At 48.4% G+C, this 12,426-nt stretch overlaps 1 protein-coding gene across 4 annotated transcripts in view; it reads left to right on the plus strand.

Moving 5' to 3' along the window:
• The window catches only part of LOC119437682 (papilin-like), a 464,139-nt gene that overhangs the window by 421,656 nt on the left and 30,057 nt on the right, over window positions 1-12,426 (plus strand). For all 4 annotated transcript variants that reach the window (XM_037704674.2, XM_037704670.2, XM_037704673.2 and 1 more), the window contains one exon: window positions 1,675-1,713. In XM_037704674.2, the coding sequence (XP_037560602.1) occupies window positions 1,675-1,713 (39 nt within the window). The remainder of the gene's footprint in view (window positions 1-1,674; window positions 1,714-12,426) is intronic.

The raw sequence follows: 12,426 nt of genomic DNA on the forward strand, positions 1-12,426 counted from the left end.
TACTTGTATTAGTTATTGTTAAAATATTCTTTCAGCAAAGTACAGAGACGGATAGATACCGAAATGTTTTAGCTCCAACACTTCTCAATATTTTTAGATAAAGCCTGGTACGAATAACGAGGAATGTCATTGCTGAAAACATGCTAACTCTACAAAAAGATACTTAGAAGTAATTGACAAATCAGTTCTGCGGAATCGCACAAGGTGAAGTAAGGTACATGAAAAGAAAAAATTGTCATCCACCTGCATGTAGCACGAATCTACAAAGGAAACCCGTACGGGTTTCTCAGAAAAAGTACCTCGCAGTTGAGAAAACTTCCACCTGGTCTGGGATCCCGGATTCAGGGCCAGAACAAACATTTCCACATCTGCGAGGCTTTCTTTTTTGGAAACCCGTAGGGGTTTCCTTTGTAGGTTCGGGCTACATTTTGATGAATGAAATTTTTTCTTTCGTATAGCAAGTTCAGAAAATCAGAAAAATATATGTCGGCACGTATGAGCCTACTATATCCCCTTAAAACTCTACCGCAAAATAAGTAAATAAATAAATAAAAACATTTCGCACGGAGGCACTGAGAGTAACAAGCTATTTTTGTTCGTGCATCGCGTATGCTTTCTACGTCGACGAACTGTCTGTCCGCCTTGTAGGCATCTCGTTCTTTTAATGCAGATAGTCAAGTTTACTGACTATTTCTGGAACGTTTAAACGGCTAAAGGCACAACTGTGTTGGCAAAATTTGAGAAAATTCTATTGCATGTAGTTGTGAAGTTCTTTGCCTAATCAAGTCTTTTTAGCCCTAAGAAAGAAACCCGATTGCTTCTATGTGTCAACAAGAAGTTCAGTTTGAACCAGTGAAATCCAAAGCGAATTGTGTAATTGAGAATGTTGTTTACCGATTTCACCGAAACGAAAAGCCTCTGCTTATGTAACGTTCTATTGAGCTACATTCTAGGCATCACTTGAAACACCTTAAACGCACTGTACACTAAACAGTTTTTTTTTTCGTCGCAGAAGGAGTACAAATAGGAAAAAGTGGAGGAGGCGACGTTTGTTGCAAATTGTTATAGATGTCTCTGGCATTTTCGTTTCGGAAAGTCGAAAACGATGAGGCACCATTACACACTAGCAACGATACGGCAGGCTAAATGCAACATACGGTCTCTCGGATCGTTGAAACAGATTCGCTACTCGGTCTGTACTACACCGAAACGGCAACCTCTTGGCCCACTGCGAGCCTCGAGCAATATTGTAGAAGGAGCTCTTACCGCCCTTAAGCCCCATGCAATTTGGTGGTCGGGGAGACACTTGGTTCTGGTTCTGGGCGCGTTCATTGCGTTTAGAAGCGGCTAGTGGTTTCGTCTGCCATCGTTAACTGCGCGTACGTGATTTTGCCTGCTCGATGGCAAATTGCACTCGAGAAGACAAAAAAATATCCTCACAAAGAAACAAAAAAGCGCCATACAAGTGGCGAAGAAGCGCCTATGGCGTTGATGGGGCATGGTGCTATTTTGGTAAAGTACCAGCGATGTCTGTCCAAATACCAGCCGGTGCTTGGCGTTTCAGTTTCATTCGACATGCACTTGTAACGCATATAACACGGGGTGTTACCGCATTTATTAAACGGTGCCTTTATTTTTTCTCGCTTTCATTTATATTTACTTCTTTTTTTTCAGCCCACATCGCTGAAGATGGCACGCTCGTAATGGACAGGGGTAAGTGAAAGGACTCGCCGGTGCAATTGAGAAGCCACCGAGGAAGCTGACCGCACACTACTCTTTCGGGACATTCTCGAATCGCTGATACTCGAGGAAAGTGCATGTTGTGCCGCGCCATTTCGTCCGGCAAATCGAGAGCAAGCTTGAAAACTACGCACAATGCAACGCTAAACGTTCCGTGTAATGCTGTCCATTCCACGGAGTTATCCATGGAATTCATCCGTGATGTTATCGAGGGCACACCATGAACGAATAACCAGAGGAACTGCTTGTTTCCATTTGTTCTGCATAATTTAATGCGCGCAAAGTGTGATACGCTAGTTATACATGCCTCGTCCGAATTCACCAGCCTGTGCCTTCTGTGTATCGGGTGATATTTTTTTTTCATTTCGAACACATTTAAAGAAATATCGCATGGATGTTCTAGCGGAATTAGGTATGTTCAGGTGAATTACAGGAAGAGGCAGTGTTTAGATTGCTAGTTAAAGGTGTTCCCTGATAGCCAGTTTTTACCTATTCACTTTAGGACGCTTGTTGCGAATTCGAAATTGAAGTCGGGTGGTCGGGAAGTCATGTATGCTTCGTAGAAATCCTAACTCTGATACGTCCTTAGAGATTTATATATTCTCAGTGTGCTAGGCATGCATATTGACGTTCCAGTTAGGGTCATTCCGAGCTGCTAGAGTGGCCTTTAGGGGAAACTGTTCACTTGAACGACAATGAATTTGGCACAATATTTTCATGACAGATGTCTCGAAAGTGGTGCTGTAGTTATGCCAAGCAGACCTAATTTCAGACATGCTCAGCTTCAAGATCGCGATTTCAACGCACTCTTCGAGTGAGTAATTGAACAGGTAATTAGTAAACCTGTTCAATCAGGTGCTTATTATTGCGAGGTGCCCATGCCTACCTGAAATAGAACCAAAAAGGCGAAACACCCTCTCGGTCATATTTAAAACTTTGTCTGAGGTGAAGATTGATGTACGCATTAAGCAGGTGAAAACACATGTAAAAAAAAGAGGAAGCACCAGACGCTACATAAGCCCGTTGCAGGCATAACCTGGCGGCTTGTTTCTTTTCGTTCCTTCCGCGTGTTTTAATGCAGCGTGGGTGCGATGTAATGCTCTTAGTAGTCTTAAATGCAACCTCCCGATACGCCGCCGTGTGCGGTCTTGCGAAATTGCAATCACGCGACTCCTTGTTTTGCTTCGGTGAGGGTGTTAATCAAGTATATAGCGCTTTGTCTTGAAGTTGTTCTTGAGGCAATCACTTGTGAGGGTGACATGAAGCCGCGAACGTGGCACTTGCCTCCCGCGACAACTCCTCGTTACGTTGTGCAGATGACCGCCGAGCAACAGACAAGCCGTCGGGAGACATGGAAGCAAACTAGTTAGTCACGGCAGAATAAAAGCGCAGAAAAGCGATACACTGCACCTGGTACTAAGGTAACTCGCGAAAACATAAGGCATTAGCAGCCTGTTATGACGCGCGACGTTTTGCACGAAATCTCTCGCTGCTAGATTGAAGTTCTCTGGCCCTCGCTCTCCGACTTGACGCGAAAGACTGCTGGTGCCGCAGGCCTGAAAATACCTGTCACCTGAACCTCGCGTGCGCGCCCAGCATGAGTAACTTTCCGGTGCTCACGTTTCAGCAGGAAAATCCGGGCCTGTCATTGCCTCGTACAGAGTTCACGATAAGGCGGCAGTAGTCTTGCCCGAGCAACGGTAGCCTAGTCGGTGCCTTTTTCTGCCGCTGACGCGGCATCCTTCCCGAAATGCGCTCCACCTCATTCTTCGCAGTCTTAAAGTCTGTCAAAAAAATGCCGGCATCCCCCGAAGTTTTGCCTCACCAGTGCACTATGAAGGCTTATAACTTATGAATACATGGAACGCCAATGAAAAACAGTTGTCGAACAAAGAACGTCGCTGTAGCCATAGTCTCGAAAAGGGGCCTCCATAGGACACGTGCCCTTGTCGAAACATTGCCTCCCGCGACAACTCCTCGTTACGTTGTGCAGATGACCGCCGAGCAACAGACAAGCCGTCGGGAGACATGGAAGCAAACTAGTTAGTCACGGCAGAATAAAAGCGCAGAAAAGCGACACACTGCACCTGGTACTAAGGTAACTCGCGAAAACATAAGGCATTAGCAGCCTGTTATGACGCGCGACGTTTTTCACGAAATCTCTCGCTGCTAGATTGAAGTTCTCTGGCCCTCGCTCTCCGACTTGACGCGAAAGACTGCTGGTGCCGCAGGCCTGAAAATACCTGTCACCTGAACCTCGCGTGCGCGCCCAGCATGAGTAACTTTCCGGTGCTCACGTTTCAGCAGGAAAATCCGGGCCTGTCATTGCCTCGTACAGAGTTCACGATAAGGCGGCAGTAGTCTTGCCCGAGCAACGGTAGCCTAGTCGGTGCCTTTTTCTGCCGCTGACGCGGCATCCTTCCCGAAATGCGCTCCACCTCATTCTTCGCAGTCTTAAAGTCTGTCAAAAAAATGCCGGCATCCCCCGAAGTTTTGCCTCACCAGTGCACTATGAAGGCTTATAACTTATGAATACATGGAACGCCAATGAAAAACAGTTGTCGAACAAAGAACGTCGCTGTAGCCATAGTCTCGAAAAGGGGCCTCCATAGGACACGTGCCCTTGTCGAAACATTGGCTCCAGCGACATTCCTTGTTCATACAATTGGTGGCAAATACACATCTTCCTGTGTACCTCTGCCTGATTAAGATCGAGTGCCATAGCATTTCTCCAGACATTTGGAGAGAGAGCTGAATACTGGCCTTGTACTGTCGCGATTGCGGCTAAGTGCACATGCTTTCAAATAAAATAATTAAATTATAGGGTTTTACGTGCCAAAACCACGATCTGATTATGAGGCACACCGTAGTGGGGGACTCAGAAAATTCGGACCACCTTGGGTTCTTTAACGTGCCCCTAAATCTAAGTACACGGGTGTTTTCGCACTTCGCGCCATCGAAATGCGGCCGCCGTGGCCGGGATTCGATCCCGCGACTTCGTGCTCAGCAGCCCAACACCATAGCCACTGAGCAACGAAGACGGGTTTGCTTTCAAATACTGACAGGCTTGATCGGGTCCCACAGTTTACGTAAGGTCTGTAATGAATATAAGTGAAAAGGTAAATAGCCTAAATTAAACAACCGGTCGTGGTTGATTAGTGGCTATGACGTTGCACTGTTAAGTGTGAGGTCAAGGACTTCATTCCCGGCCGGGCGGCCGCATTTCCATGTGGGTAAAATGCAAAAACGCTCCTCTACCGTGCATTGGGTGCCCGTTAAACAACCCCATGTTGTCGAAATTATTCCGGAGTCCCCCACTGCGGCGTTCCTCATATTCAGATCACTGTTTTGACACGTATTACCTGTAATTCAAATTAAAAATTTAAGCTAAACGTGTAATTAGTTATGTAGTTAATGACGTGTAATTGCCTATGTCCAACGCCATCGGCTAACGCCTTGGAAGAAAAGACACATCTTCTTCTCTGTGCCGCGTTGCAAATTGCAACCCCTTCGCTAAATAGCTTATAAAATTCGATGGATCCTCCGGCTTATGCAGGGATTGGTGCTAAGCAAAGCTTTCTTTGACGTTTTCTCAATATTAAGCAAACGTTAAGCAAACATAACAGTAATGACGGAAATGTTTGTACACAATGACGCAAATAGAATGTAAGTATACTCAAATGTAACGCTAATGACGAAAATGCGGTGCAATCCACTTAATCTACTTAGAATTCGAAATCTCTTTCAACACTTCGTTTGGCACTGACGTATCGCAAGGAGCTCAAGCACGCGGTAAACGGAATTCGAAACATAGCTCGCCTACACGAACATGTCGCAGCCTATGAAACTAGGACAGCTGAACAATGGAACATTCCGCACTCAAGAACGAATTATGGGCAACAAATGCTTCGACATAGACTTCCGACTTTACTCAATAACATCGCCTTACGAGAAATAGACCTTCTGTCCTTATGGAGCTTGCAAAACTACTTTCAGTCAAACTAATCCTTGTTGTTTCATGAGTTTGTGTATATGCAATGCTGTATAACCTTTTTTTCCCCTTTTTTGCTTTAGTTTGTGCTGTAGTGAATATAGTGCTATGTGATGTTTTTTTTTCTTCCTGTTTTCGTATAATAAGACTTCTTTATGTAATCTATAATGCTCATGTATAAATTTAATATTTCCTTGTTAACGCAGACTACTTGTTTTCCTAATTATTAAAGTGTATTACTTCCTGTTTCGTATACATCGATTTTTTTGTAAATTAACACCTTCCCATCTGTTTACTCACATGTCAGCGCCCGATGCCCTCTGTTGCCTTTGATGAGTTTTTGGGCTGGTCAAAGTGCCTTGAGCGGCCAGTCGCGCGGCAATTCTGCGTGTATTCGCGGCCTTCTTTCACACTCAGAAAAACACATTTATGTAGCACGTATCGAGCAACAGAAAGCTGTATTGGTAGTTTTTCATGGTGCTCTACACTTTTCTCATTGACACTTTGATATTTAGGACAGTACTTCTCGAGTTAGATAATTAATTACAATTACCTAATTCAATCTCAGTAACGAAAAAATTACTGTCGGCTACTCTGCTAGCTGTACTGGAAACAATACGCGCTAGGTTTGCTTAGCCTAACGTCATTCCTTTTTTTTAATCGTGCTGCGTGATAGCTGGGACACCCTATAGTTACCGCCTTGCATAGATGGCAGTAATAGCAAATTTATCGGTAAACCTCTGCGTTACGCTTGGACGGCACTTAAAAACATCACATTGCTGACGAAGACTTCTTGCAGCGTCGGTCCTCGCTTGGTGGTAGTGGCAGCGTGTGCCTTACTTCACGTACCCGTGAAGTCAGGCGCGGTAACACTGGGTCGATATACGAGACCGACAAGACGCTCGCGCCCAACGATCGGCCGACTATTCAGCCCAGTGTGTCGCTGAGACCATTTTATCATACCAGGCCTACAAGGCGCAACCGACGAGCGCGAGTTGTACTGCGACTGGCTTTCTTGTCGAAGGCACCGATAAAATCAGCGTGCCGATCATCGTTCGACCGAACCCCGCGCGATCGGCCGTCGAACCGATAATGTGATAGCCTCAACGCATTCGTTTGTGCATAAAATTAATCGCGCTTAAAGTGAGTCATAACATGCCTATGAAGTTGAAATGCACAAACTTCAACCCTCGCAAGCTATGCGCATGGAGTTTGACCCAATGTTGATCCTGTTCAGCCGCAGCGGCCGCATTTCGATGGAGGCGAAATGCTAAAACGCCCGTGTGCTTGCATTGTAGTGCACGTTAAAGAACCCCAGGTGGTTAAAATTAATCCGGTGCCCTTCACTATGGCGTGCCTCGTAATCAGAACTGGTTTTGGCACGTAAAACCCTGTTCAGCGAAGGATAGGCATTGTGCCGTCGAGTTCGTGTACCCGCTGCCGGCGGACCTGAACTGAAAAGTAAGCAGCTAGGACGAAGGAAACTGCTTTTTTAGTACAGCTCTGGCCTTAGCGATTTGAAATAAGCTGCTCTTCGCTTCGCAAGGCGCGTACATAAAAAGCTGCAAGCGGGAACAGAGCGCTCTGCCCAACGGCTGTGCCAACATCTGCATATACGTCACCGTTCCTGTAGGCTGCCTGTCGCATTCGCAACATAGATGGGTGGGTCTGTACGTGTTGTCATGCTGATACATTTCTTAATTCTTGAGATGTACTGTTTACCTATGCGTCAAACGAGAAACAATAGACGGTACATTCGGTACAGCAGCATAAACAATCGCCTCGCTCAGTTATATGCCAACGGTGTAAGCGATGGCATCCGCGTTTTCGCGGTAGAACATGGCCTTTAATTTTGCGCTTATGCGAGCACAGTTTTCTCTAATAATGCTTTATGACACGCACAAACTGTAAGTATGATGAAGTTAAAGAAAAGCGAGAATCAGAAATAAATTAGCAGCCCGATATATGTAACTGGATCACAGTCGCCGTTATTTAAGTGGCTCAGCCACTTTTAGTGACGTCTTACGGTGGAACAACGCGGCTCATATGCGCAGATATGTGTGTTTTATTCTACGTTTTGACATTATTTCATATCAGCGATGACCTTTTCCCCAATATTTGACGATAACAAAGATAGATGTCGATGTAGAGAAGTGTTTACATCGACATCTTACATCGACTGCTTTGCTAAATCCGACGCGGGAGGCTGCGCGCTAGAAGACTTCTTATTTAATGCGAAATGTCTAAAGAATGTGTAAAAATAATAAAAAGGCGAGGTGCAAGTGCAGAACTCAGCGTGTCTTTATCGGCCGCACTGTTTACAAAACAGCGCACTTGGGCCTGCTCACCCCATATATATATAAATATATGTATATATATATTGCTACACGCGTGTGGTATTTTATTGTTTGAACGAGGCGCGCGGGCGCCATCACTCGAGAAAAGAGGAAGAAGAACGAGCTGGGCTCGCGCGGTGAATCTCAACGGTCAGCGCTGCAACCGCTGTTGGAAATATAACCTGTAAATAGTTGGTAGTCTTACTGACTCGTCCTTCGCGTAACATTGTGGTGGAGGTGGAACGTTCCGCGTCCTCGCCACGGAGCTCCGAAGTGGCCGTACCGTCGTCTTCTCAGCCATGGCTTCCGATAGAACCACCCCGCCGCCACCTACACCTGCGGCGCCAACCACAACGTGCGTTACGGTTCCTAGTCTCCTTGATCCTGGGGAATTCTTCTCCCAAAATGGCGTTGACGTCGACGACTGGCTCAGCATGTATGAGCGTGTTAGCCGAAGTCACCACTGGGACCCTACCATCATGCTTGCCAATGTGATCTTTTATCTGGACGGGACACCGCGTGTCTGGTTTCGCACCCATGAGGTCGAGTTCTCCAGCTGGGACATTCTCAAAGAGAGGATTCGCGACCTATTTGGCAACCCGTCAGGTCGCCAACAGGCTGCGCGAAAAGAGCTTGCTACTCGTGTCCAGTCGTCGACCGAATGGTACGTCTCCTACATACAAGAAGTGCTCGCGCTTTGCCGGAAAGTCGACGAGCACGTGACCGAGGTTGACAAGGCTGGCCATATCCTAAAATGCATCGCGGACGACGCCTTCAATTTGCTCATCTATAACGACGTTTCTACTGTCGACGCCATCGTCGTAGAATGCCGCCGCTTCGAGGTTGCCAAAAGCCGCCGTGTCATCCCACAGTTTTCCTGCCTCCCAAACACCCCTGCCACGTCCTCTTGCTCCGCTCTTACCGCCACACGTCTATTTCAAGAGAACGTCACGCGTATTGTTCGCCGTGATATTGTAGCGGCGAGTCTGGCCCCCCTTCATCCGCGACCCCTAGACGGTACCTTTGAGCAAGCGGCCCCCGCTATTTCCGTTATTCAAGCAGTTGTGAGGCAAGAAATTGCAAACCTTGGCATCCCTACCGCCTGCTCTGCCTCCCGACCTGATTCGACACCCATTCCCATGTCCACGACCTGTAATGACCTGCATTTCGCTCCCAGAACACGCAATCCTGCAGAATGGCGCACCCCAGACGGCAAACCGATCTGCTTCCGCTGTCACCGAGTTGGTCATGTATCCCACCACTGCCGCACCACCTGGATGCCGCCGTACCACAACTGGAGCTCATTCCCTGCTCCTCGCGCATACGCTGACGCTCGCCGTTACTCACCTCGCCGTCTGTACCCTACTGCTGATGCCCCTGACAGCCGCATCTCCGGGCGATCGCCGTCGCCTCAACGCCGTCGCTCCCCGTCACCGCAACCTCGCCACTTTTCTTCGCCAAACCGCCGGACGGAAAACTAGGCCATGCAGCTCTTGGAGGTAGTGCTGCATCACGTTCGTCCTGTCCAAATCGTCCGTTGACGCTCCTCACGAACACGTACCTAATTGAAGTAGACGTATATGGTGTCCCGTTGATGGCATTGATTGATACTGGAGCCCAAGTGTCCATAATGAGCGCTAACCTGTGTCGTCGCCTCAAAAAAAGTTCTTACGCCTGCCGTGACTCGAGCCGTACGCGTCGCCAATGGCGCCACTCTTGCCGTCAGGGGTATGTGCACTGCTCGAATTGAAATTCCTGGCCGCCAAGTTCCAGTCCTGTTCACCGTGCTGACCAGTTGCCCTCATGACCTAATCTTCGGTATCGACTTTCTGACGACGTATTCTGCCCTCATCGACTGTTCCACCGGTACGCTGTGCCTCGAGCTTCCTCTTCTTTCAGACGTTCGCCCCGAACAACCGAACACCCTCTGCACTACAGCGTTTGTTCGTTTACCTCCAAAAGCCCTCCCTTCGTCGAATTGGCCTCAACGGCGACCGTGCCTTATAGCGACTATGTCGTCGCACCTATTCGTGATGTCCTACTTGCGCGCGACATCTCTGTGCCACACTCCGTCGTTACCCTTGCCGCTAATCGGCTGTGTCTCCCCGCTATCAATTTTGGCTTGACGAAGCAAGTGTTACCTGAAGGCATAGCGGTGACCACGCTCCGGTCAGTGACAGATGACCACGTCACTGCTTTTGCAGCCGACGCGTCTCCAGATCCTCCCGATTACACGCAGGATGCCTTGAACCTCGACGGCCCATTACGTCCCATGGTCGCTCCAGACATCGCACCTGACCAAGTAGCCGCCCTACATCGCCTTTTGCTTTCCTACCGCGACGTATTTGGCACTGACAATCGACCACTCGATCAGACGTACCTTGTTAAGCATCGGATAAACACTGGTGATGCTGTTCCCATTCACCGCCGACCGTATCGCGTGTCCACGGCAGAGCAGCAAGTTATTCAGCAGGAAGTAAACAAGATGCTCGCCAAAGGCATTGTTGAGCCCTCGTCGAGTCCTTGGGTGTCGCCGGTCGTGCTCGTCAAAAAGAAAGATGGCACGTGGCGTTTCTGCGTTGATTCCCGCCACCCAAACCGAATCACAAAAAAGGACGTTTACCATTTACCACGAATCGACGACGCTCTTGATTGTCTACACGGTGCCAAATACTTTTCGTCCATCGACCTTTGATCTGGTTATTGGCAGATTTCCGTCGATGAGCAAGACCAAGAAAGGCAGCTTTCGTCACTCCAGATGGCCTCTACCAATTTAAGGTTATGCCGATTGCTTTATGCTATGCCCCCGCCACGTTCGAACGGATGATGGACTCTCTGCTTCAAGGTTTCAAATGGTCAACTTGCCTTTGTCACCTCGACGACGTCCTTGTGTTTTCTCCTACATTTGAGACGCACCTTGAGCACGTCGCAGCTATCCTTGACGTCTTCCGGAAGGCTGGGCTCCAATTAAGCTCATCGAAGTGCCACTTCGGGCGCCGACAGATTACAGTGTTACGTCATCTCTTCGATGCTTCTGGAGTACAACCCGACTCGGAGAAGGTTCGAGCAGTAACGGCTTTTCCAGTACCTCAGTCTGTGAAAGACGTCCGGAGTTTTGTGGGGCTCTGTTCTTATTTCAGACGGTTTGTGAAAGATTTCGCAGCAATCACTAGAACTTCTGAAGAAAGCCGTGCCTTTTACATGGGCTTCACCTCAGGCTGCCGCATTTTCACGCTTTATCGCGATTCTCACCAATCCTCCGATCTTGGCCCACTTTGACCCGTCTGCCCCTACAGAGGTCCGAACCGATGCCAGTGGTTATGGGATCGGCGCCGTCTTAGCGCAACGCAAACCGGGACACGACCGCGTTATAGCCTACGCTAGCCGGCTATTGACAATGGCAGAGCGCAACTATTCGATTACCAAGCGCGAATGCCTTGCTCTCGTCTGGGCTGTTTCGAAGTTTCGCCCATATTTATATGGCAAGCCGTTCTCAGTAATCACAGACCATCATGCGCTATGTTGGCTTTCGTCGCTCAAGGATCCTACTGGCCGGCTCAGTCATTGGGCCCTCCGACTACAAGAATATCTCTACACAGTGACGTACAAGTCGGGGCGCCACCACCATGATGCAGACTGCCTCTCTCGTTACCCAGTTCTCTCAGTTTTTCCGCTGCTCCATGTCGCCGACGAGCAGCGCCGTGACCCCTCCTTGCTTATCATCATTGACCGACTGGAATCGTCACTTGCCGACAGTTCCCTTCGCTTATTCACAAGATGGCGTACTATACCGCCACAACGTTCACCCCGACGGCCCAGCATTACTCCTTGTGATCCCTAAACCCTTCGCTCGGCTGTTCTCCACGAACTTCACGACCTCACCACTGCCGGTCACCTCGGTGTGTCACGTACCTACGACCGGATCCGCCGACGCTTCTTTTGGCCAGGGCTTGCTCGCTCCGTTCGAAGATACGTAGCTGCGTGTGAGAAATGCCAGCGACCCAAGACTCCATCGACGCTCCCTGCTGGGTACCTTCAACCACTCTACATTCCCGCGGAGCCATTCTTTCGGGTTGGTTTGGACTTACTTAGTCCTTTTCCTCTTTATACCTCTGGAAAAAGGTGGGTCGCTGTGGCCACAGATTACACCACGCGCTGCGCTATCAGCCGAGCGCTCCCTACAAGCTGCGCCACCGATGTCGCCGATTTTCTTCTACACGACGTGATTTTATTACATGGAGCTCCACGACAACTTTTTAAAAACCGTGGCCGGACATTCCTATCAAAAGTTATCGCGGACATCCTGCAGTCCTGTGCCACGAGGCACAAGCTATCCACGTCATACCATACGCAAACAAA

The sequence above is a fragment of the Dermacentor silvarum genome, chromosome 1, assembly GCF_013339745.2.
Source record: "Dermacentor silvarum isolate Dsil-2018 chromosome 1, BIME_Dsil_1.4, whole genome shotgun sequence".
NCBI classification, from domain to species: domain Eukaryota; kingdom Metazoa; phylum Arthropoda; class Arachnida; order Ixodida; family Ixodidae; genus Dermacentor; species Dermacentor silvarum.